Source organism: Bos grunniens, chromosome 11, assembly GCF_055505025.1.
Source record: "Bos grunniens cultivar Pamir isolate PY7600 chromosome 11, Bosgru_T2T1.0, whole genome shotgun sequence".
Classification (NCBI taxonomy): Eukaryota; Metazoa; Chordata; class Mammalia; order Artiodactyla; family Bovidae; genus Bos; species Bos grunniens.
The window spans coordinates 88287453-88309660 of record NC_141175.1 but is presented as its reverse complement, the minus strand read 5'-3'; the positions used below and the strand labels follow the sequence as shown (position 1 = coordinate 88309660).

The following is a 22208-nucleotide window of genomic DNA, read 5'->3' as shown; positions in this document are numbered from 1 at the left end:
ACATAGTCAAAGACTGTTTAAGCAAAACGGAAAAGAATCTTTGCAGAAGAATTTGCTGCCAAGAAAGAATTAACATGATCTGGTCACTGGTGTCAGGATCAAGGAGAAGGAAGCTTTCATCTTAAAATTTTATTTGGTGGTCATTTTGTTTCATTAACGTTTTTGCATGATTTTCTTAAAAATAGAATTTTACTCTAGTTGAATATCACAATCCGACAAAATTAAGTTTCAGATCAAAACTGCTTATGCATAAGTGCTTTTATGTTATAATAATTCTTTCTCATTAACAGCCAGGAGGCAAGCTTATAACAGCCTTCTCTAATTGATGAAATTTGTTTTCCCGAAGCGATGTGGTTTGCCTGGAGAACCACATTCACAGAAAAGATGAATGGAAAATAATCAGGAGATTATAGAGTTTGATTTGGCCTCTACATCATTGGCTTATTGTATGTGACATCATCCAATAATCACTCTATTATTAGGTCAGGCAGAAAACCCAACTTAGAGCAGAAATATCTGCAGTTGTGCCTCTAAGATCCCAATGTTGCATGAAAGTGGAGGCTCAGACAGTACCTGTTTTGCTTCTGAGATCAGTACAGCAGACCCATTGCCTCAGAGAACAACATCTAAAAGTTATCTTCAGTTCTTGCCATCTGGGTTGCAAATGGTTCTCTTTTCCCTGTGTCTAGTGCCAAGGTCCTCTGGGAAGAACAGATTCTGAGATGCCCTCATGTGAGTTCCCTGGAGAAAATGATAACAGCCCTGAGAAGGCGAGGTACCCTTAAGGAATCATATGAGGTGGGAGCAGAGCAAATGGCCAGGAAACAGGTCTCTGAGCAGCTTCCACTCGAGTAGTTCTGGGCTTCCCCAGGAGCTCTGTAACTTCAGCCCAGGGTTCTCTCACTTCCACTCACAAAAGTACACTCAGAAAGGAGTGAAATCAAGCACAAATAATCAAGCACATTGGAAGAACAGGGTGCAATGACAAAGCATGTCTAAAGGTCAAATATTTGTTCAATTTGTACAGAAAATTAAGCTGGAGAGAGTGAGCTAATTATAATTTCAGACTGATGGCCAAAATCATTGGAAAATGTGATATCTAAATCCAGCCAACAAGAAGCAGGCATTTGCATCTTTTTGACCACTCTCTGAGTATATGGAACCCACAGTTTATTCCTTTACAGTATTTTCCCAGTTATCTATGAAGCAGTCTGTTTTCTTGCAACCTTCTAAGAATCTTCCATCCATCCACTTAAGGCCCAAATGAAATGATTTATCTCTGGATTTCCTCTGCATGCTTTTGAACTATCCCACTTTCCAGCTGATAGTTAGCAGAGGCAAATTACTATGTGCAGGACGGGGCTTCCCTGGCGGCTCACGGGTAAAGAATCCATCTGCCAATGCAGGACACACAGGTTTGACCCCTAGTCTGGGCAGATCCCACATGCCTTCCCAGAAGTCTTCCTTTTCTCTCCTTCTCCTCTGTTGTTTAGGTTCATTTTCATCTATCTTTGTGTTTCCTCTCACAAGTGTGGAAATAATCCTTCCTTCAGAGGAGAAGTCAAAATTAAGGCAGCTCGAGAAGCGTCTGCCTCAGGTCTGAAGGGAGCAGGGAGGCACTGATTTGGCAAGTAAGGCTCAGGGGACAGTGAACGGTACATCTTCCAAAGTACATGAGCGTACACACTTGATTTCATTTTATCCCCCCTCCCACTATCGTGGGGTGAACTAATTCACCAACTGCTAATCCAACTGGATGCAGATAAAGCAGAAGATCTTACTGAAGGGACTGCCCCAGGCCTTTGTGAAAGCAAAATAAAACAAATTCCCCTCAAAGGAAGGGGCTAGTTGAGGGTGGGAATTGATGAGCAGGAAGCAAAATATTCCCATGTGACACTTTCCCCCTTGTCATTTTAAGCCAACTATTTCATGGAAAATTCTACTGCCTGTGCACCTGTCTTGCTGTAGGTTCGATCACTGTATGACACTCACGCAACAAGCTTCTCCGTAGCACCCCATTTACAACTCCAGAAGAGCTGGGTTGGCCTTCCAGGAGGTCCAAAACCTCAAAATGCCAAAGTCACGCCCACATGGAATCCCAAGGCACAGAGCTGTCACTTCCTACTTCACACAACTAAGAGCCAAGAGGGAATCTTTCCTTTTCTTTGCATCCAAGGGAGGAGCTGCATTCAGGAATGGGGCAGTGATCTGCGGAAGGGAGGAGAGTTGAACGCATTTAGTTATACACCCAGTGATCCCACAATTAACCAGTTTAAGGAGAGGCTACTCAGGCATCTTCCGTCCTCAAATTGTCTCTTTAAAACAGTGCTCCAAGACTCAAAATAGTCCACGCAGCCTTGAGTATCGGGGTTTAAAAGAACGGAAGATAAAAAGAAAATAACTGGAGAGGAAGCAGCCTGTGGTGGGGAGAATGAAACCACAAAACCATTTTAAGCGCGGCGCTCCCCTCCTCCATGGGGACCACAAATTGTTTTAGCCTGTGATCACACTCAGCCCCCGGGCTCCCAGGAGGACTTCCATGCTGGCCCAGCCCTGTGTGGCCAGGACTGTCTGGGAGGGGTGTTTAGGAAAAGAGCGGGAGCTCTAACTTCAGTCCTCTCTCCAGTCTGAAGGAAACACAGCTCTGATCCATTCAGGTACAAAAGAGTTAAAAAAAAAAAAAAAAAGTACATTTTGGATACAGCTGGAAACCATTAACAACTCTGAGAGCATCTCAGTAACCCAGTTAGAGGATGGGTGGCCTGGCAGAGATCCGGAATCTATGTTTGTAATCACTGACTCTTACCACTGGGCGGGGCTTTCTTTCCACCGCCCACCCAATGGAGACATCATGGCCATCTTCAACTGTCCAGTCCCTGCCTGCCCCTTCCTTCAAGGGCAACTTCATTTACTAGAAAGTTCTTTTTAGCAAAAAAAAGAAGACTCCATAGAAACCTCCCCTTCAGTTCTTGCTCAGTCCTACTTGTGACTTGCCTCCAAATGCTCTGCCAGGCAGCTCTCGCATCTGGTGGTTTCCAGTTCCCTCCTGCTTACTCTTTGAACGGTTGTTTGTGTTTCAGAGTCTCTTCTAGAGAATACATTCCTAGCTCCTGGGCATCCTCTAGGAGGCCTTTTCATCCAGGAGTTTTGGAGGGAAATTTTTTTTAGGGAAGACGCAGCCACACCCCCCTTTTAGGTACTTCCAATACAGCATCTACACCATCTTATCCCTAAGCAAGTTTGGGGCTCCAGCAGCCTTGCCAACACTACTGCTAGGCTGGCTATGGCGTCACGAGGCCCAAGAGGAGGGAGGCTGAATGAATGGGCTTCCCCAGGATGCCCAATAGGGCAGTCCCCAGCTTTCCACTGAGCCTTGAGGAAGAGGAGGAAAGATGACTCCTACCTTGACCCTGGAGCTAGGACCCAGCCTCAAGGACCAAGACAAAAGATCGCTTTCATTACCTATCTCCCCAGGTCAAAAACTCTCCAACGAGTCCCACCTCGTTCACAGAACACACGCACTCAAGCTGCCTCCTCCTGCCTGGTCCTGCCCATCCCTGTGCTCCCCGCAGCTGGGGTCTCGGCTGCAGTAGGCCCACCTTTTCCTAGCCAGTCCCGCCGCAAAGCCCATGCTCTCTAACTCGCCCTTCCCGAATACCTTTCCTTCCTCCTGCGAGGTTTTCTGAGCATTTCCTCTTTTCCTGGGCTAGCTCCGGAGCATCTGAAAAAGCAGTATTCTCCAGCTGTGGACTCACACTGACATTTCTGGCCACTGGAGTTGGGTCTTTTCCCAGAGTTCTCTACTCCAATTAATTAATTGTTCGATTAAGCACAGGAATGAGCCTCTTGTTCTTGCTCTTAGCAGGTTAAATGCAACGGACAGAGATTGCTCTTTTGGCCTGAGGAATGTCCTAATTACCTCTCTGCTTTCATTATACAGAGGGGATCCAGGATCAGCCCAGGTTCTGGCTTTTAGAGATCAAGTAAATGAATAATTATAACCTAACAGTCACCCCATATATAAGCTGCTACCACAAGGTGTAATCTTGACTTCATTTTGCATTCCCAGCTGTGCCTCAGATCAGTTGTGATGTGAGAGCTGGGAAGATAACGAACGTCGAGTTCATTGTGAAGTGTCCACCAGGATGCCAAGACCCCAGGTACCACGTTTACGGTGCTGACGTCTACGCTTCCTATTCCAGCGTGTGCGGCGCTGCAGTTCACAGGTAGGCAACGCTGAGTTACTTAAGAACGAGCCGCCAGGGTGTGGGCGGGGAGCCCCGGGCGCAGGGCTGCCTGATTAGCAAACAAAAATGGACAACTCTAAATGAGCATTCTGTGTTTTATCTAGCAGCCCCATCCCAGAGGATGACCCAGAACCTGTTCATGGCCCTGGATCTCCTTGCAAATCTCTCTAGAAAGAACTGACTTCTCTTTACACATGAGTGAGAGGGGAGGAGAATCCTACTCTTTTGTGCTCACAACGAAGAAACCAAAGTTCTTGATGATGTAAAAAAATATTTTCTACCTGTATGTGCTGAGCAAGGAAATAATAGGGACGTGACTAAGGAAGGCCCAGAGGTTTAGAGAAGAAATGTCACAGCTCTCGTTGATGGCTGGAGACAAATGGGAACCGGAAACAGTGAAAAGGAGGGGGACAGTGGTCCTGACTGGTCAGCTGTTGGTTTGGGATCCAGGAAGAAGGAAGCATGACTGTGTCACTGCCTAAATGAGGCAGGCAGGCGTGACCTTTGCAGAAGCCTCACACCTCTTTCACTTAGGCGTGGAGTCAAAACACAGGGGAAGGTATGTTTACTGAATATGTTTGATAATAAGGCTGGTGGGTGGATGTCCAGCTCTCTACCTGTGTTGTCTAATTCAGCCCCCACAACTCCCCTGTGTGCTATCTACCACTGTTATCCACCTCTTAAAGGTGAAGAGAGGTTGAATAGCCTTTCTAAAGCCACATCATTGAAAAGTATCAGAGTGGGGATTCAAACTCAAATCAGTACTCCCGCTTCTATTCACTACCCAGCACTGCTTTGAGATGCAGCTCTAAAGTTTGGGCTTGGCTGCCAGATACTGGCTGAAGTTTCTTACTTATTCAAGCCTGTGGCATCTTTTCGCTTTTCTTTATTTGCAAGCCAGTCACTTGATCCTTCAGTTGTATCTCTGCCAGAGAGAGGAGGGACTAAAATTCATTCCCTTTCAAGGTCTCTAGGCAGTAGCCTCGCTAAAATTTGCAGAAGCAATGAAAAAAATCTCTGCCTAAAATAAGACTTAAGAGTTACTAATAGACTTTGTCAGCCATACTCCTTTTCCCATCGGCACACAGAGATGAAGAGCTACCTGGTTTTTCAATGGGAGAGGGAACACAAAAGCTCTGCTGCTGCTGCTGCTGCTAAGTCGCTTCAGTCGTGTCCGACTCTGTGCGACCCCATAGACGGCAGCCCACCAGGCTCCCCCGTCCCTGGGATGCTCCAGGCAAGAACACTGGAGTGGGTTGCTATTTCCTTCTCCAATACAAAAGCTCTACTAAGGATAAATAGAGGAACATTAAAGAAACAAACACCAAATTCTACTTCTTAACTCCAAACTATGAAATAAAAATATTTTGCTTTCACCCTGACATCAATTTTGTGCAGCAAGGCAATATGCAAATCTACACGTGAATACACACACACTTAGGCTTGCCCCCACAGGATCACTTGTTCAAACACTCATGCCTCCTACCTGTGTTTGAACACACATATGTGCTCACACACATGCTAACACATGTGTGCATGCCCTCACAGCTCCACCAACACCATCAGCACACTCTGGTTTGTGTTTGTGTAGACACTGATATCTTCTGTAGAGGCTGAGCCTATCCTAGGCCTGCTTGTATTTTTCCGGGTTGACACTTGCTTCCTCTGGCATTTGCTGTCTATCTCTTGCCTTTCCTTGTTTCCTGTGCAATACAGAGCCACACGAGTTCATATGAGCTCACAAGATGTCTTCATAATGACAGTAACCCCTTACACAGAGATCCTCTCCCTTGCATCACCTCAGCCCTACGAGGCTGCTGTTAACATTCTCAGAAGTGGATGTCAAAAGTGTCTGACTCTGCAACCCCGTGGACTGTAGCCCACCAGGCTCCTCCATCCATGGGATTATCCAGGCAAGAATACTGGAGTGGGTTGCCATTCTCTTCTCCAGGGGATTATCCCAACCCAGGGATCAAAACAGGGCCTCCTGCATTGCAAGCAGATTCTTTACCATCTGAGCTACCAGGGAAGCCCAGAGGGAGGCATAGAGAGGTTAATTAAATTGGGTTAATTAAATTGCTAGTTATTTCCAGGATTAGAACTTGTATCCCCTGGCTTCCAGCCCAGAGCCCAGGTGATACATTTAGATAAGAACTGAGGGGTCCCAGCATTGCTTAATGTACAACATGAGGACATGATGAAGTTATAGACTTTGGAGTAGTTAGAGTTGGGAAAGGCTTTATGCCAGATGAACACACCTCTAGGGAGGAAATAGGAATGGCATTGACAAGAACCAGGACTCAGCAATATCAGCATTTGGGGTGGAGCCTAGGAACTTGCTGAGAAGAATATAGATGAGGGTAGAGGGACTGCAGAAAAGAGCTTCGCTGTTTCAAAAAAGATTTGCTGCTAGAGCAACTGAATGCCTCATGACTTCTTGGACCAATGGCTGATATAGTAGGAGATTGGAAAGAAGGAATCACTACCCATAAGGAGGATGTATAGAAGTCTTAAGGGAAAAGAGATAGGAATTTTGGATTATATCAGTTCCGTTTTTTACAAACAGAACAGGTCTCTTTTCAGAAGGAAGGATTAAAGTCAGAGGATAAGAGTGGGAAATGCATAAGGGACCATCCATCACTGTCCTGCCAGAGGCCCATGCAGTCAGAACTGGGAAACTGGAGAGGGCATACTTTGGTTTAGAAATTCAGATTTAGCTTAAAGGGTTTAATTTTCATATAATGTATGATAATCAGATGCCTTATCATGAGTGATCCCCTTGATCTTTCAAAGCAAAGAGATAATGAACATAATGAGGCATCACATTCAGGCTCAGTCTTGGCCTGAACTAACTTCTGTGTTTAAAGTGGGACCAAAGCCTGGGAGAGGGGAAGAGTTCTGAGATGGGACAATAAAGAGGCCATCTTCCTGCTAAGCATGGATTTCTGACCAGATGCCATCTTGAGAATGGCAGCCAGCAAAACCTGACCTCGTGGTGGACAGCCCCTTTCCTCCAGGCCACGATGCTGACCCTCAGCTTATCGTAGTGTCCGGAGGGTCAGGGAGGAGGTGACCCTCAAGGCCATGTTCAGCATCATGCAGGGTGTCTGAGGAATGCAAAGGAGTAGAACTGGTTTTGCTCTTTCAGAGAATGTGTATGAAGCGTCTCCGCCTCAATGAGGATACAGGTGAGGTTTTATTGACATAAGTTCTCCAAACTTCCTTGGTTCTGAGCCCCTAAGTGTGTCCCAAGTGCAACCACAGGCCTTCAGGCTCTCCCCCTCCTCTGGTGTCTCCTGTGGTGGTCTAGCATCCCGTGCATTCCTCCCCTGGGACAGCTGTCACCTCCTCGAGTTGACAGACCACTCCCTACCCTATGCCTCCTCCAGAAGGATATCTGGAAATACGCACATCAGATCTCTCTCTTAAGGCAACAGGAAAATCTCATGAGAAGACAAGAGTTCTTTGTCCATGCCTTTCCCAAAGTCTGGGTTTGGAGTCCTCTATAACCGCAACAAGGGATCTCCACCTCCCAGTCCAGCCTAAGGACCCCCAGGCCTTCCCCCATTCCCTTTTTAAAAGCCTGAGCAAAGCGAAACTCGGCACCTCTTCCTCTGAGTGGCAGCTACAGTGCTTCTGACTTTTAAAACAAGAATGACTGCTTGCACATTTCCTCAGTACAATGGAATATAAATCCAGGGACAGAAAAATTTCCCCCAGGAGAAAATAAAAAGAGCTATTTCTATTTCTATTTACTAGTTATGAATAAGGGACCATGGGATAATTGGGATAATTTTTTAAAAAATAATTTCAATTGTCAGCCCATGCCAGTGGTGTGCTGGTCAGTGTTTACCAGTTAACCCTCTTAAAAGGAGGAGGGGGTAGATGCTGATTTGTCAACGACTGTAGTATAATCACCCACTGTGGCTGATTTCAAGCTACCATTGTGAAATGAACCCCTTGGCACCATCCTGAACCTAACAACCAGCTTTCACAAGTCAGCATGAGGGGCAGCCACACAGAGACAGGCCTTCGAACACAGAAGCAAAACTAGTGTCGTCCCATAAGAAGATTTCCATTCCATTTGAGAGAGAAAGTTAACTCAAGGAATTAATACAAATAAAATCAGAGTCATCATGGAAAGACAAGATTCAAAGGCATTGTTAGGAAGTGAAGTGAGTGAAAGTCGCTCAGTAGTGTCTGACTCTTTGCTACCCCTTGAACTGTAACCCACAAGCGTCCTCTGTCTATGGAATTCTCTAGGCAAGAAAACTGGAGTGGGTTGCCGTGCCCTTCTCCAGGGGATCTTCCCAAAAGCAGGGATCAAACCCATCTCTCCGGCGTCTCCTGAACTGCAGGCAGATTCCTCACCATCTGAGCCATGGAAGTGGTGTAGCAACGTCATGGAGAAGGAGGCACTGGGGAGACTCCCAGGTTCTCCAGAGCAGAGAGCAGCAACAGAAATGTGGGAGTGGGAATCCTGTGGTTTGTCAGCAGAGCTGGGACTGCCTTGCTGCAGCTGGGAGAGTGAGGGGCCCTGACTGAGAGCGCCCCAGAGAAGGGCGGGCAGGGTTGCAATGCTGTGAAGGCGAGATGGGGGCTTGATGTGCGGAGAAGCCTGTAGCTTTTGAACTCTGAGAGGCAACTGTGACCATGTGGGGCAAACCTAAGATTCCAGGTCACTTAGATTTGGGTTCACATCCCTCCCTTGCAATTGAGAAGTTACAAATCTGGAGTCACAAGACCCTTCGACCTTCCTAACCCTATCTCTGTAAAGTGGGAATGACAGCATTCCCTCTGCTCCACAGCCAGTAGGTTTGCTGGGAGAACTCAGTGAGATACCATAAGTGGGAATGATTCAAAAGCAATTAAGGGTTTTATATGTCAAGTATTATTATCACTTTCTTTCCTTTTGAGCTGTTAGGAAGTTGAGTGTTGAAAGTTGTTGACTCACCATGGAGGTGGGAGGGAAGGAAATGGCAGCACTCGATCCTGTACAGAAGGAAGGGTGTTGATAGGAACAAATCTAAGGACTTTTTCATTCCCCTATCCTGTCAATTTCAGATGCCCAAGGGAGCCATGTTAGGCTCTGGGGCAAGGAAATGACTTACTGGAGCCCCTGCTTCAGTGGAAGCAAAGAGGTAAATATGTCAGTTACTGTCATATCAGGATGTAAAACCTCCAAAATCCTAGAAATTAAAACAATTTCCAACCTTTGGGGACTCCTTTAAATGAGTTTAGTTTAGCTTACACACCTTCCCTTGCCCAAAATAAAAGGAATAATGTGCTTTTAAAAATATTGTACCACCCTTTCAAATAGTTGAAATCATCCTGTGATGTCACACAAAACCAAAATGGAAATTGTCAGGAAAGAGGTTTTACATCAGGAAGAACTAGTAGCAATTAAGACATCAAAGAGAAACTTGTGAAGGAAAAATAAATAAATAAAAAAGGATTAAATTAAATAATCATTTATATATATATACATATGCATACATATATATGTATTGATGCTTTTGAACTGTGATGTTGGAGAAGACTCTTGAGAGTCCCTTGGACTGCAAGGAGTTTCAACCAGTCCATTCTAAATGAGATCAGTCCTGGGTGTTCTTTGGAAGGAATGATGCTAAAGCTGAAACTCCAGTGCTTTGGCCACCTCATGCGAAGAGTTGACTCATTGGAAAAGACTCTGATGCTGGGAGGGATTGGGGGCAGGAGGAGAAGGGGACAACAGAGGATGAGATGGCTGGATGGCATCACCGACTCGATGGACGTGAGTCTGAGTGAACTCCGGGAGTTGGTGATGGACAGGGAGGCCTGGCGTGCTGCGATTCATGGGATCACAAAGAGTTGGACACGACTGAGTGACTGAACTGAACTGAACTGAACTGATATGTGTGTGTGTGTGTGTGTATATATATATATATATATATATATATATATATATATATGAGAAACTAAAAAGAAGAAATCTGAAGCATGATCAGGTCCTGTAATATGAAAGAGAAGGACATTAGACCTGGAGGTCAGCTGCCAGGCCATGTGATGGAAGCACCATACATGGGGTTGGGCTGCAAGGTGAAGGTTTTCTTGCTCTTCCTGCTTTCATATCTCTAAATAAAGATGGTGGCTGAATATCACTAATGAACATAGATGCAAAAATACTCAACAAAACACTAGCAAACTGAATCAAATAATACATTAAAAAGATCATCCACCATGATCAAGTGGGATTTATCACAGGGGTGTAAAGATTCTTCAGTATCCTCGAATCAACTGGTATGATGCACCATAGTAACAAACTGAATAATAAAAATCAGTATGATTGTCTCAATAGATGCAAAAAAAGCTTTTGACAAAATTCAACACACATTTATGATAAAAACTCTCCGGAGAGGGGGAAAAGAAGGAACTTACCTCAACATTTCTGGCTCAATCTGCCTGCAATGAGGGAGACCTGGGTTTGATCCCTGGGTTGGGAAGATCCCCTGGAGAAGGGAAAGGCTACCCACTCCAGTATTCTGGCCTAGAAAATCCCATGGACTGCATAGTTCATAGGGCCGCAAAGAGAAAGAAAACCAGCAGTGGTGGAAGGGTGGGATGAATTGAAAAAGTAGCACTGATATACATACATGTATATTTATACACACACATACACACACACTGTCGTCTGTAAGATAGCTAGAGGGAATTTTCTTTATAGCACAGGGAGCCAAGCCTGGTGCTCTGTGAATTCCTAGAGAGGTGTGATGGGGGGAGAGGTGGGGAGGGAGGCTCAAGAGGTAAGGTATATACACACACACACACACATATATATACATATATAATTATGACTGATTTTCATTTTGTATGGCAGAAACCAATACAACATTATAAAGCTATTTTTCTCCAATTAAAAAAAAATTTGGAGACTTCCCTGGTGGTCCAGTGGTTAAGACTTCAGCTTCCAATGCAAGGGATGCAGGTTTGATCCCTGGTCAGGGACCTGGGATCCCACAGGCCTTGTGGCCAAAAGATCAAAACATAATAAAACAGAAATAATAATATAACAAAATCAATAAAGACTTTTTTTTTTCAATAAAGACTTTAAAAAATAAATTTGTAGCTGATTCATGTTGATGTATGGCAGAAACTAACACAATATTATAATTATCTTCCAATTAAAATTTTTTTTAAGTCAATGGGAAAAAATGGTTAAAGATTTATAAAACTAAAAGAATAGCATGTGAAAACAAAGTTAAGAACCAACCTTATAGAGAAAAAGAAAAACAGCTGGAGGGATTAGGCTCCCCAAGTTCTGACTATACTACAAAATGACAGTAATCAAAAAAGTATGTTACTGGAGCAAAAACAGAAATATAAATCAATGGAATAGGCTAGAAAACCCAGAAATAGACCCATGCATTTATGGTCAATTAATTTAGGAGGCAAGAATATACAATGGAGAAAAGACAGTCTCTTCAATAAGAGCTGGGAAAACTAAATAGCTATGTATAAAATAATGAAGTTAGTACAAATATTCTTTAACATAAAAGTAAACTCAAAGTGGTTCAAAGAGCTAAAAGGCTAGACACTATAAAATTCTTAAAGGGAACCATAGACAGAACACTCTTTGCAGCAATATCTTTTTTGGATCCACCTCCTGGAGTTACAAAAACAAAAGCAAAAATAAACATACAAAGGCTAACTAAATTTAAAAGCTTTTGCACAGCAAAGGAAACCATAAACAAAATGAAAAGACAACCCATAGAATGGGAGAAAATATTTGCAAACAAAGCTACTGACAAGGTGTTAATCTCCAAAATATAAAAATGACTCATGTATCTCTATGTCAAAGAAACAAACAACTCAATCCAAAAATGAGTAGAAGATCTAAATAGACATTTCTCCAAAGAAGACATGCAGATAGCCAAAAAGTACCTGAAGTGAGGTGAAGTGAAGTGAAGTCGCTCAGTCGTATCCGACTCTTTGCGACCCCATGGACTGTAGCCTACTACGCTCCTCTGTCCATGGGATTTTCCAGGCAAGAGTACTGGAGTGGGTTGCCATTTCCTTCTCCAGAGGATCTTCCTGACCCAGGGATCGAACCCAGGTCTCCCGCTTTACCATCTGAGCCACCAGGGAAGATATTTAAATCACTAATTATCAGAAAAATGCAAATCAAAACAATAATGAGGTATCTACACTGGTCAGAATGGCCATCAGCAAAAAGTGTACAAACCATAAACACTGGTGGAGAAAAGGAAACACTCCCACACTGTTGATGGGAATGTAAATTGATACAACCATTATGGAGAACAGTTCGGAGGTTCCTTAAAAAAGTAAAAATGAACTATAATACGATCCCGCAATCTCACTCCTGGGCATGTATCTGGACAAAACCATAATTCAAAAAGACACATGCACTCTAGTGTTCATTGCAGCACTATGTACTACAGCCAGGATATGGAAGCAACCTAAATATCCACTGGCAGAAGAATGGGTAAAGAAGATACGGTACCTATATACAATGAATACTAGTCACTAAAAAGAATGAAATAATACCATTTGCAGCAACATGGATGGACTTAGAATGAATGGACATACATTCACTTATATTAGACTTACAGGACTCACAGGAGTGAAGTCAGACAAAGAGAAATATTGTAAGATATCCCTTATATGCAAAATCTAAAAAGAAATTATACAAATGAACTTATTTACAAAAAAAATTCACAGAAACAAGTCACAGATTTCAAAAACAAATTTATGGTTATCAAGGGGAAAACACGGGTCGGGGGGGTGTATAAATTAGGAACTTGCGATTAATATACACACTGCTGCTGCTGCTGCTAAGTCGCTTCAGTCGTGTCTGACTCTGTGGGACCCAACAGACAGTAGCCCACCAGGCTTCCCCGTCCCTGGGATTCTCCAGGCAAGAACACTGGAGTGGGTTGCCATTTCCTTCTACAATGCATGGAAGTGAAAAGTGAAAGTGAAATCGTTCAGTCGTGTCCGACTCTAGCGACCCCATGGACTGCAGCCCGCCAGGCTCATCCGTCCATGGGATTTTCCAGGCGAGAGTACTGGAGTGGGGTGCCATTGCCTTCTCCGAATACACACACTACTGTATACAAAACAGATAACCAGCAAGAACCTACTGTGGGCTTCCCAGGTGGTGCTAGTGGTAAAGATCCTGCCTGCCAATGGAGAAGATGTAAGAGACATGGGTTCATCCCTGAGTCAGGAAAAGCCCCTAGAGGAGGGCACAGCAACCCACTCCAGTGTTTTTGCCTGGAAAATCCCATGGTCAGAAAAGCCTGGTAGGCTGTAGTCCAGTGGGTCGCAAAGAGCTGGACACAACTGAAGCGACTAAGCACTCAGGCACACACAATCACTTAGTTGTGTCTGACTCCTTGTGACCCCACAGACTGCAGCTCGCCAGGTTCCTCTGTCCTTGGGGATTCTCCAGGCAAGAATACTGGAGTGGGTTTCCATGTCCGCTTCCAGGGGATCTTCCCAATCCAGGGATCAAACCCAGGCCTCCCATGCTGCTAAGTCACTTCAGTCGTGTCCGACTCTGTGTGACCCCATAGACGGCGCCCACCAGGCTGCCCCGTCCCTAGGATTCTCCAGGCAAGAACACTGGAGTGGGTTGCCATTTCCTTCTCCAATGCATAGAAGTGAAAAGTGAAAGTGAAGTCGCTCAGTCGTGTCCGACTCTTAGTGACCCCATGGACTGCAGCCCACCAGGCTCCTCCGTCCATGGGATTTTCCAGGCAAGAGTAGTGGAGTAGGGTGCCATCGCCTTCTCCAAGGCCTCCCATATTGCAGGCGAATTCTTTACCATCTGAGCCACCACCAGGGAAGCCCCCTGTATGGCACAGGGAAGTCTATACTCTGTAATAACCTGTATAGGAAAAGAATGTGAAAAAGAATAAATACATGTATATGAATAACTGAATGACTATGCCACACAGCTGAAACTACCACAACATTGTAAATCAACAATACTTCAATTTAACAAGTTTTTTAAATGTATAACATGTAGAATACGAAAAAAATTAAGATGGTGACTTGTTTCATAGTCTATTATATGCCAAACAATATTCTTCTCCTCTTTCTTCAAAAAAAGTTTTTTCTCTCTTCACAGTGGTGTGCTTGATAATTCAGGAGGGAAAATACTTGTTCGGAAAGTGGCTGGACAGTCTGGCTATAAAGGGAGTTACTCCAACGGTGTCCAGTCATTATCCCTTCCACGATGGAGAGAATCCTTTGTCATCTCAGGTACGTCTACGCCCTGGAGAAGTGCTGCCCTATAACCGACACCTGGGTTAAGTGACCTCAGGGGATGAAATGTGCTCCTTTCAGTGTGCTGTTAGCCTTATTTTATGGCCCACCTCATTACATAAAAATCTGAAGCATTAGTTCTTCTGATAATTAGGATCGTGAAACAATGAATTCTAATTACAGTGATAAATCACTACCAAGTCTGGAAATATAAAAAGGCTCCAATTACTCATTTTAAACACACAGCAGCTATCAGTAAGTCCAATCAAACTTTTAATTAAGTGAATTACATTTAATAACTTGGGTTTTTTGAGTTACTCCTTTAGTTATGCCAAATGTTCCTCATTTCTAGCTTATTCCTTGAGAAGTCTGGTAAATGAATAGATAGGGACAGGCTTTTAGAGAACTGAGCTACAACTATATTTGAGATTTCTTTTTTAAGACTAATTGTTTCGCTGTTAATCAGTTCTCACTATCTGGCTCCATAGGATTTTATAGATAATTATTTTCACTTATTTATTTATTTTTTTTTGCCCTCTTCCAAAGAGGTAATATCAATGACCTAATGGCTAGTGTGACTTCATAGTAAAAAGCTAACCAAGTATCTCTGTATTATCATGACCTGCCTGTTCCCCTATTTATTTTTGTGAATTTTCCCAACCTAACCTTTTATTTTGAAAACTTTTAAGTTTATGCGAAAATGAAAAGATAGTACAATGAATACCCTTCACTCAGATACACCAACTGGTAATATTTTGCTACACTTGCTTTATCTATCTATTTATATTTTGCTTGAACTGTGTGAAAGGAAGCCACCAGCATGATGACAATTATCCCTTAATACTTCAGCACACATCTGGTAAGAACAGAAGCGTTTTCCTAAATAACCACAGTACAATGCCTAAAAAAATTAGCATTGCTACAATAATGTTAATGAATATTAATAAATATGAAAAATAAGAAATAGTCTTATTCAATTATATCCAACTATACCCAAAATATTCTTCACAATAATTTCTTCTTCTGTTAGGGGGTGGATCTACAATCACAGATCACCCATCGTATTTCCTCGTCGTGTCTGTTTGGTTTCCTTTATTATTTTCTTTTATTTTTTTTGGTTTCCTTTAATCTAGACCTGTCTAGCACCACACTTCCATTTTTGGTCATGAGTAGCGCTGACATTTTTTTTTTTAACTTTATTTTTGTCTGTGCTGGGTCTTCGTTGCAGCGCATGGGATTCTCCTTGCGGTCGCTTCTCTTGTGGCAGAGCACAGGCTGTAGGGCATGTGGGCTCAATAGTTGTGGCACACGGGCCTAGTTGGTCTATGCCATGTCCCCAGACCAGGGATGGAACCCCTGTCCTCTGTATTGGCAGGCGGGTTCTTGACCACTGGACCACCAGGGAAGTCCTGCGATGGTATTTTTGAAGTCTCAGCCAGTCACCCAGTACTACGTTCCACAATCTGGACCATAAACAGGTCTGGCTATTGCCTCATGCTTGGGTCCAGGTTAAATATTTTGGCAAAGATACTGCATAGATAGTAACATAGCATATCCATGGTGTAGTATCATAAATGGTCATAAGGAGACACGTAATGTCATTTTGTCCATTTGTTGGTGATGCTTAATTTGATAACTTGGATACTTTATAATATCTCTCCATGGTAAAAGATACTTTGTAATAGCAATCTGTAGGATGATACTTCAAAACAGCATGAACAGCTTGTCCCCCCAACCCAAAATTCACCCAGTGGTTTTAACATCCATCAGTGATCCTTGCCGTAGCAAAAGTAAAGTCAGAAATTGAAAAATTGTCCTTATTCTTCCACATTTATTAGCTAGTGTTCTTACATAAAGAAATGAGCCCTCCCCCCCGCCCCCCACACACAACTATTTTTCCAAGTGCATGGTGGACATACAGATAATTTTTTAAAATACAACATGTTATAGACTATTACCATCATCATTCTTTTTGATGCTCACATTTTCCAGATTTGGCCCCTGGGAGCCCTTCCAGCTTTTGACACGCCCCATCAGTGTTTGAGCGCAAGACAGAGCTCTGTCCTTCACCTTGTACTGTTTACTCTGCACTGGGCCTTGAATCTCTCATTTTCTCTAAAGAGGCACTGCAGGATTTTAAATACATCCTAACAAATGTTTCTGGGATTCCCCACGAAATCAGGAGCCATGTGACTCTCCTGAGAAGGCACCCCCTGTGGAATGCCGGCTAAAGCAGGAAGAGAAAATGTCTCATAACATAGCAGGCCTTCCAACCTGGGTGGGAGTTTTGCGCCTTTACATGCCCCATGTCCCAGCCTCTACTATCCTTTGATCATAATTCTGGTAGGACTACAATCAGATCTTCTCACTCGAGCAATCTCTGTTTCCTCTTACATGTGGAATTCTGCACACCCAGGGTTCAAACTACACCAGTTTCTACGTCAGGTAGTGGGAGGTCACTAATCATAGTGCTGTGAGCTTTACTCATAACAAAACAGGGGCCATATGAAAATACTAAGGTCTAGAATACAAATTTGCCAATCCTAGAAGTATAATCTCCACACTGGTGTTTACCAAGTAGCTCCCGGGGAAATAAGAGGGTTTCAGTCTTTGGTGCTTAGCCTGCAATCCAAGAATCCTAATAGAGGTTCAAAAGAAAAATTAATTCCATGAGAGTAGAGATGTTTTGGATTTTTTAAATGAAAATCAATCTGCTGTGTTATTCCCTGTAAGTCTTAACTGCTGTGTCATCTCATTCCACTAGTGACGTTTAACCAGAAACACGTTTTGCCATTGATAACAAGCATATGTGCTCTGCAGTGACTACCAGTGAATGAGTCTGGAGAGCACAATGCCACGTAAGGGTCTCAGCTGACAGCGGCCGTGGCTTGCTCACCCACTGTCCAGCGGCTCACGGCTAGCGAGTTTTGCTGGATCATGTCAGAGTCCTCTTCTGAAGGTTCAGATGGCTTCGTGACCTTTCTCTAGGCTTTTATTTCCAATTGTCACATGTTGCTATGCACCTTTAATTAATTCACTTTGGCGGGCTGGGAGGGGGCAGGAGGCGGGTTGTGTCTTTTTGTTCAGCACAGTCCTTCCACAGTTCAGAGTTGGGAAAGGTCAGAGAGGGACTTCCTAATACTGCCTGTTTGTCCTCTGATCCACATTTCAGAAAGCTGAGCTCAGGTTCCTTTTCCTTCTGAATAGAAACAGAGAGAATCACAGGGTTTTAGATGTGAGAAGACTAGGAAACTGAGGAGTCGGTGTCCCTGTGGCGTTTGCTATGGATAAAGTGAGGCCTCACCAAGGCACCCTCCTTGGGTCTGAAATAGCCCCACTCACTGTCCACTTGGGCTTCACAGTTCGTGCTAGTGGGAAGAACCTGCCTGCCAATGTGGAAAAAGTAAGAGACACAAGAGACGCAGGTTTGATCCCTGGGTCAGAAAGATCCCCTGGAGGAGAGCATGGCAACCCACTCCAGTATTCTTGCCTGGAGAATCCCATGGACAGAGGAGCCTGGTGGGCTACAGTTCACGGGGTCGCAAAGACAAAACGGTGACTTAGCACAGCACACACTGTCCACCTGGAGCAGGGCCGAACCAGGGTGCCCAGCCCTGCTCCAGGAGGGCGTTCACGAGAGGAAGTAACTCCCCTGAGCCCAAACACGTGCCTCTTTCTCACCTTGAGTGACATTCCTAGCTAACACCAGGAGAACTTCTTTGCATCTCTATGGTGATGTATGGTTCCAAAACATCTTAACTATTTTTTTTTCCTTCAGATCCCTACAATGTTGTATAGTAAGTTGGTCCATATTATTATCCATATTTTCTGAATTAAAACAAACAAACAAACACCAAGAGTCTTAGAGATTGAGGCAGTTAATCATTGGTAAAATAGAAACAGAAACCTAGATTTTCTTGCTCTCAATCCCAAACCCTTCCTGAGACCCTGTTACCCATTCTACCTCATGACTCTTGCTGTTCCTTGCGCCAGAAGGACCTTTGGTGAACTCAGGCACTAGATTCTGTTCCACTGCCCATCTCCTATTTGACACTCTACACCGTCTCCTCTCCAAGCCCATCCTATAAAAATATTCCCTTGGGTTGAGAGTTAAAAATGCTTTCATTATCAAGCAGAAATATCACATAACAGGTGAGACCCCTTCCAAGTGTATTTAAATTTTAACAGAGATCTAACGAAAGTGTTCGTCACTCAGTCATGTCCAACTCTATGTGACCCCCATGAACTGCAGCCTACCAGGCTCCTCTGTCCATGGAATTCTCCAGGCAAGAATACTGGAGTGGGTTGCCATTCCCTTCTCCAGGGGATCTTCTCAAGCCAAGGGTTAAACCTGGGTCTTCTGCATTCAGGACAGATTTCTTACTGTGTGAGCTACCAGGGAACAGAGATCTAAGCACTAAGGTAATTCCTCAGTTATACTTAATGAGCATCTACTACACCCCAGACACTGCTCCAGGCCCTGGGGACTTAACAGCCACCAATGAGACCAATTGCCTTCCTCAGGGGAGCTTGTGTTCTACTGACAGTTTCCATTTCCTTGGAATGAGGCTCCCTGGTGGAACTTCAGGCTAACTCCCTAGCAGAGCACCACCATGGGCAGCAGTCTTCACAGGCTCGTTCAGTCACACCAGGCTTGAGACTCGCCTACCCAACCCCAGTCATTTTTCTTGTTTACGCCTCCACGGTTTCCCTGATACACATTAGCATTCCTTCTCTAAACTTTCACTCCCTGGGTGGGCAACAAATGGCTATTTCCAAGGCTGATCTCTATTTACCTACTTTCAAGTTTCTCCAGTGCTGTGGAATTCAAATGGGTCCCACAGGGTCCATGAAAGTGAGAGGTAGTTGTTCATGCACAGCCAGTCGGCCACCGGAGCTCTCGTGTCCAGGATAGGGAGGATTTTCAGCTACTGACCTGGTTCAACATTCAGAGTCACACATATGAAAACTTCACCTCCAGGTCACATCTTCACAAGCAAATAAGGGCTGCTCATGTTAATTCTGAGTCATGAAGATGTTATGGCTTCCTTTCTAATACTAATAAAACACAGGCAATACAGAAAAACATAATGCCACTTGACTTTCTCACTGTAATCAACAATTCAGCAAAGGATGGGAGGGGGGTGGAGACTGACTGATTTCATTAAACTCAAGAGAAACAAATCAGAAGGAGGGAATCAACTTACCAGGATGCAACCATCTAAAATCTCTGGCTCCAGAAATAAATAGTTTTTTTTTTTTCCTTTTTTTTTTTACAGAAGGTAAACCCCAAAAGGGTGTAACCTACCCATCGTCTCTTACATATTCATCATCTAAAAGCCCAGCTGCCAAAGCAGGCAAGTGTCCACGTGTGATTTCATCTAAATCTTCTGATTTTGTAATCAGGCAATTCTGTGTTTTAGAAGATAGGGTGGAAATTAGCATCTTAACCAGTCAAGCTCCACTGACTCCAGTAATATTTTAACAGATGCCAGAAATGCGGGCACAGAAATCAATGGGCCGAAGAGTGAGGCTTTATTTTTTGTTTTTGCAATTCCGAGATTATCTCTGTGTTGGTGTCATTTTTGTTCAGAATGACTGTTGCCTTGAATTTATTGTATTGCTACTTTAGAAGATGACATGACATTCTGTGTGGAAACGTTCCCTGGTGGCTGAAAGTGAAAAGACTGTCTCTACTTAGGTATGAAATGAAGGGAAGCAAAGAAGATGATGTGGCTTCTGTGACAATAGCAAGCCACTAATCTCAACGACAGCAGCCAAAACTATGCCGTCTGTGAGGTTGTGCCACCCCAGCTTCCTGTGAACCACTAAGGGGGTACAGAGAGAACTCAGGCTAGGAAAATACATTTTTCTGGCTTCCTGTGTAAAAGCAATAACTGTGCTATGCATTCCTGTCCTTTCGCCAGGGGTGGGGGGCGTCGGGGGTGGGGTAATACTTTGATTTCTCATCAAAGAGAAGCTGTGAGTTGTTTTATGGTGGGATTTAACATTACTTCCAGAAACTTGAAATAATGAAGAAACAGAAATAGTGAAGAATAGGAAAGCCTGATGTGCTGCAGGAGCTGGATACTACTGAGCTTCTGAAGAGCAACCACCAGAAACTTGACAGGCTAGCTGACTTTGTTCATGTCCATAAAGTGAATATGGTTTTAAAATAGGCACTGTAAGCTAGCTAGCATTTATTGAGTTTTTGCTGTGTGCCAGGCATTGTTCCAAGATCATTGGAACATTTACCTGATCTTTGTATTTGATCACCCCTGCAACACCATAGATGTGTATTAATACTATTCTTAGCCCTAACTTAAAAGTTTGAGGAAATCGCAGCACCAGAGAAATTTAGTAACTTGCCCTTTGCCACACAGCAAGGAAGTAGCTGAGCTGAGAATCAAGTCCAGTCAGTCTGGCTCCAAAAGCCCTCTCTACACTGTTATCCTGTATTTTTTTCTGCCAATTATAGTGTATATAAAGAATCCTGACTTGAGGCACTTATTATTCTACTAGAGGATGTTTTTCATTCCCGGCCCCAATTACTCTCCAATAATATCTTTAATGACTTCTTAATTATTCCAGTAATCTAGACCTGTTTTTGTTTGTTTAACTGCACAGAATCAACTCTTCCTTAATGCCTCCCACAAGCAGAGGGTGGCGCCCCATGGACCATTTCTGAGATGTCCCCTGTCCCCTTCCGCTGTGGGCCTGGGGAGAGGACAAAGCATGAAGGGAGGGAGGGAACATCTTACCCTGCACGCTGCTCTCCCCCAGAGGTGGCCTCGGACGCCTCCCCTTCTTCGAGTCCTTCTGCTGAGGGGCCTGGGTCGGGTGGGGCCACCGACAGCACAGTTCCGCCAGCACGGCCCCACCCGTGGGAAGTTCAGTGACACCTCTCCTCATGCAGAAATCGGGGACAGAAAGCGGGCCTGGGGCCTTCTGGCTTCTGCACTGCGCCATGGCCAGAATCTGGACAGATTCCCACACCCTGTCCTGTGACTGTGCCAGACACCTGTCCCACCCCTGAGGCAGAGCGCCAGGACACCCCCATTTCAGATACGTTTCAGCACCTTCCCCAAGGGTGCCACTCTAATGGGCCTTGACAACACTAAAACTCTAAGGGCATCCCCCTGAAGTGGGTCAGGGTGAGGGGAGAGACAGTGGAGGGGAGAGAAACCAATCACAACCACTGGTGACTTAGATGGCCAGATCAGCTGGTTTCTAAGTCCTGCGTAGCAGAGACTATTTCCAAAACTTCTCTATCTGCCCCTGCACTGTGGCCAGCTTAGCACCGCCCACCCAGCAGACCTGACTCACTGACCACCAGGAGGAATGTGGAGGAGCTGGCGCCTTCTCACACTGTGCTGCTACATACATATATTTTTTGGCCATACCATCCTGCTTGTGGGATCTTAGTTCCCCAGCTAGGGATTGAACCTGGATCCTTGGCAGTAAAAGCACCGAGTCCTAACCACTGGACAAGCAGGGAATTCCAATGCTGCTATGCACACTTAAAACTAGCAAAAGCCATATCTCCCATCACCATATCTCCCATGACACCATCTCCATTTCTCACTATCAGCCTCTTATCACAATACCATCCAGAGTTGCCTGAGTCTGAAAAATTAAATTCACTCATTCAGTCATTCAGTAACCATGTGTTGAGCACATTTGGTGGCAGAC

At 44.2% G+C, this 22208-nt stretch overlaps 1 protein-coding gene across 2 annotated transcripts in view; it reads left to right on the top strand.

Moving 5' to 3' along the window:
- The window catches only part of VIT (vitrin), a 124541-nt gene that overhangs the window by 47394 nt on the left and 54939 nt on the right, over window positions 1–22208 (top strand). Inside the window, exons 4-6 of one of the 2 annotated variants that reach the window (XM_086327459.1) lie at window positions 4070–4226; window positions 14380–14513; window positions 19796–19873. In XM_086327459.1, the coding sequence (XP_086183585.1) occupies window positions 4070–4226; window positions 14380–14513; window positions 19796–19873 (369 nt within the window). The remainder of the gene's footprint in view (window positions 1–4069; window positions 4227–14379; window positions 14514–19795; window positions 19874–22208) is intronic. The other variant, XM_086327460.1, reaches the window with a different exon arrangement.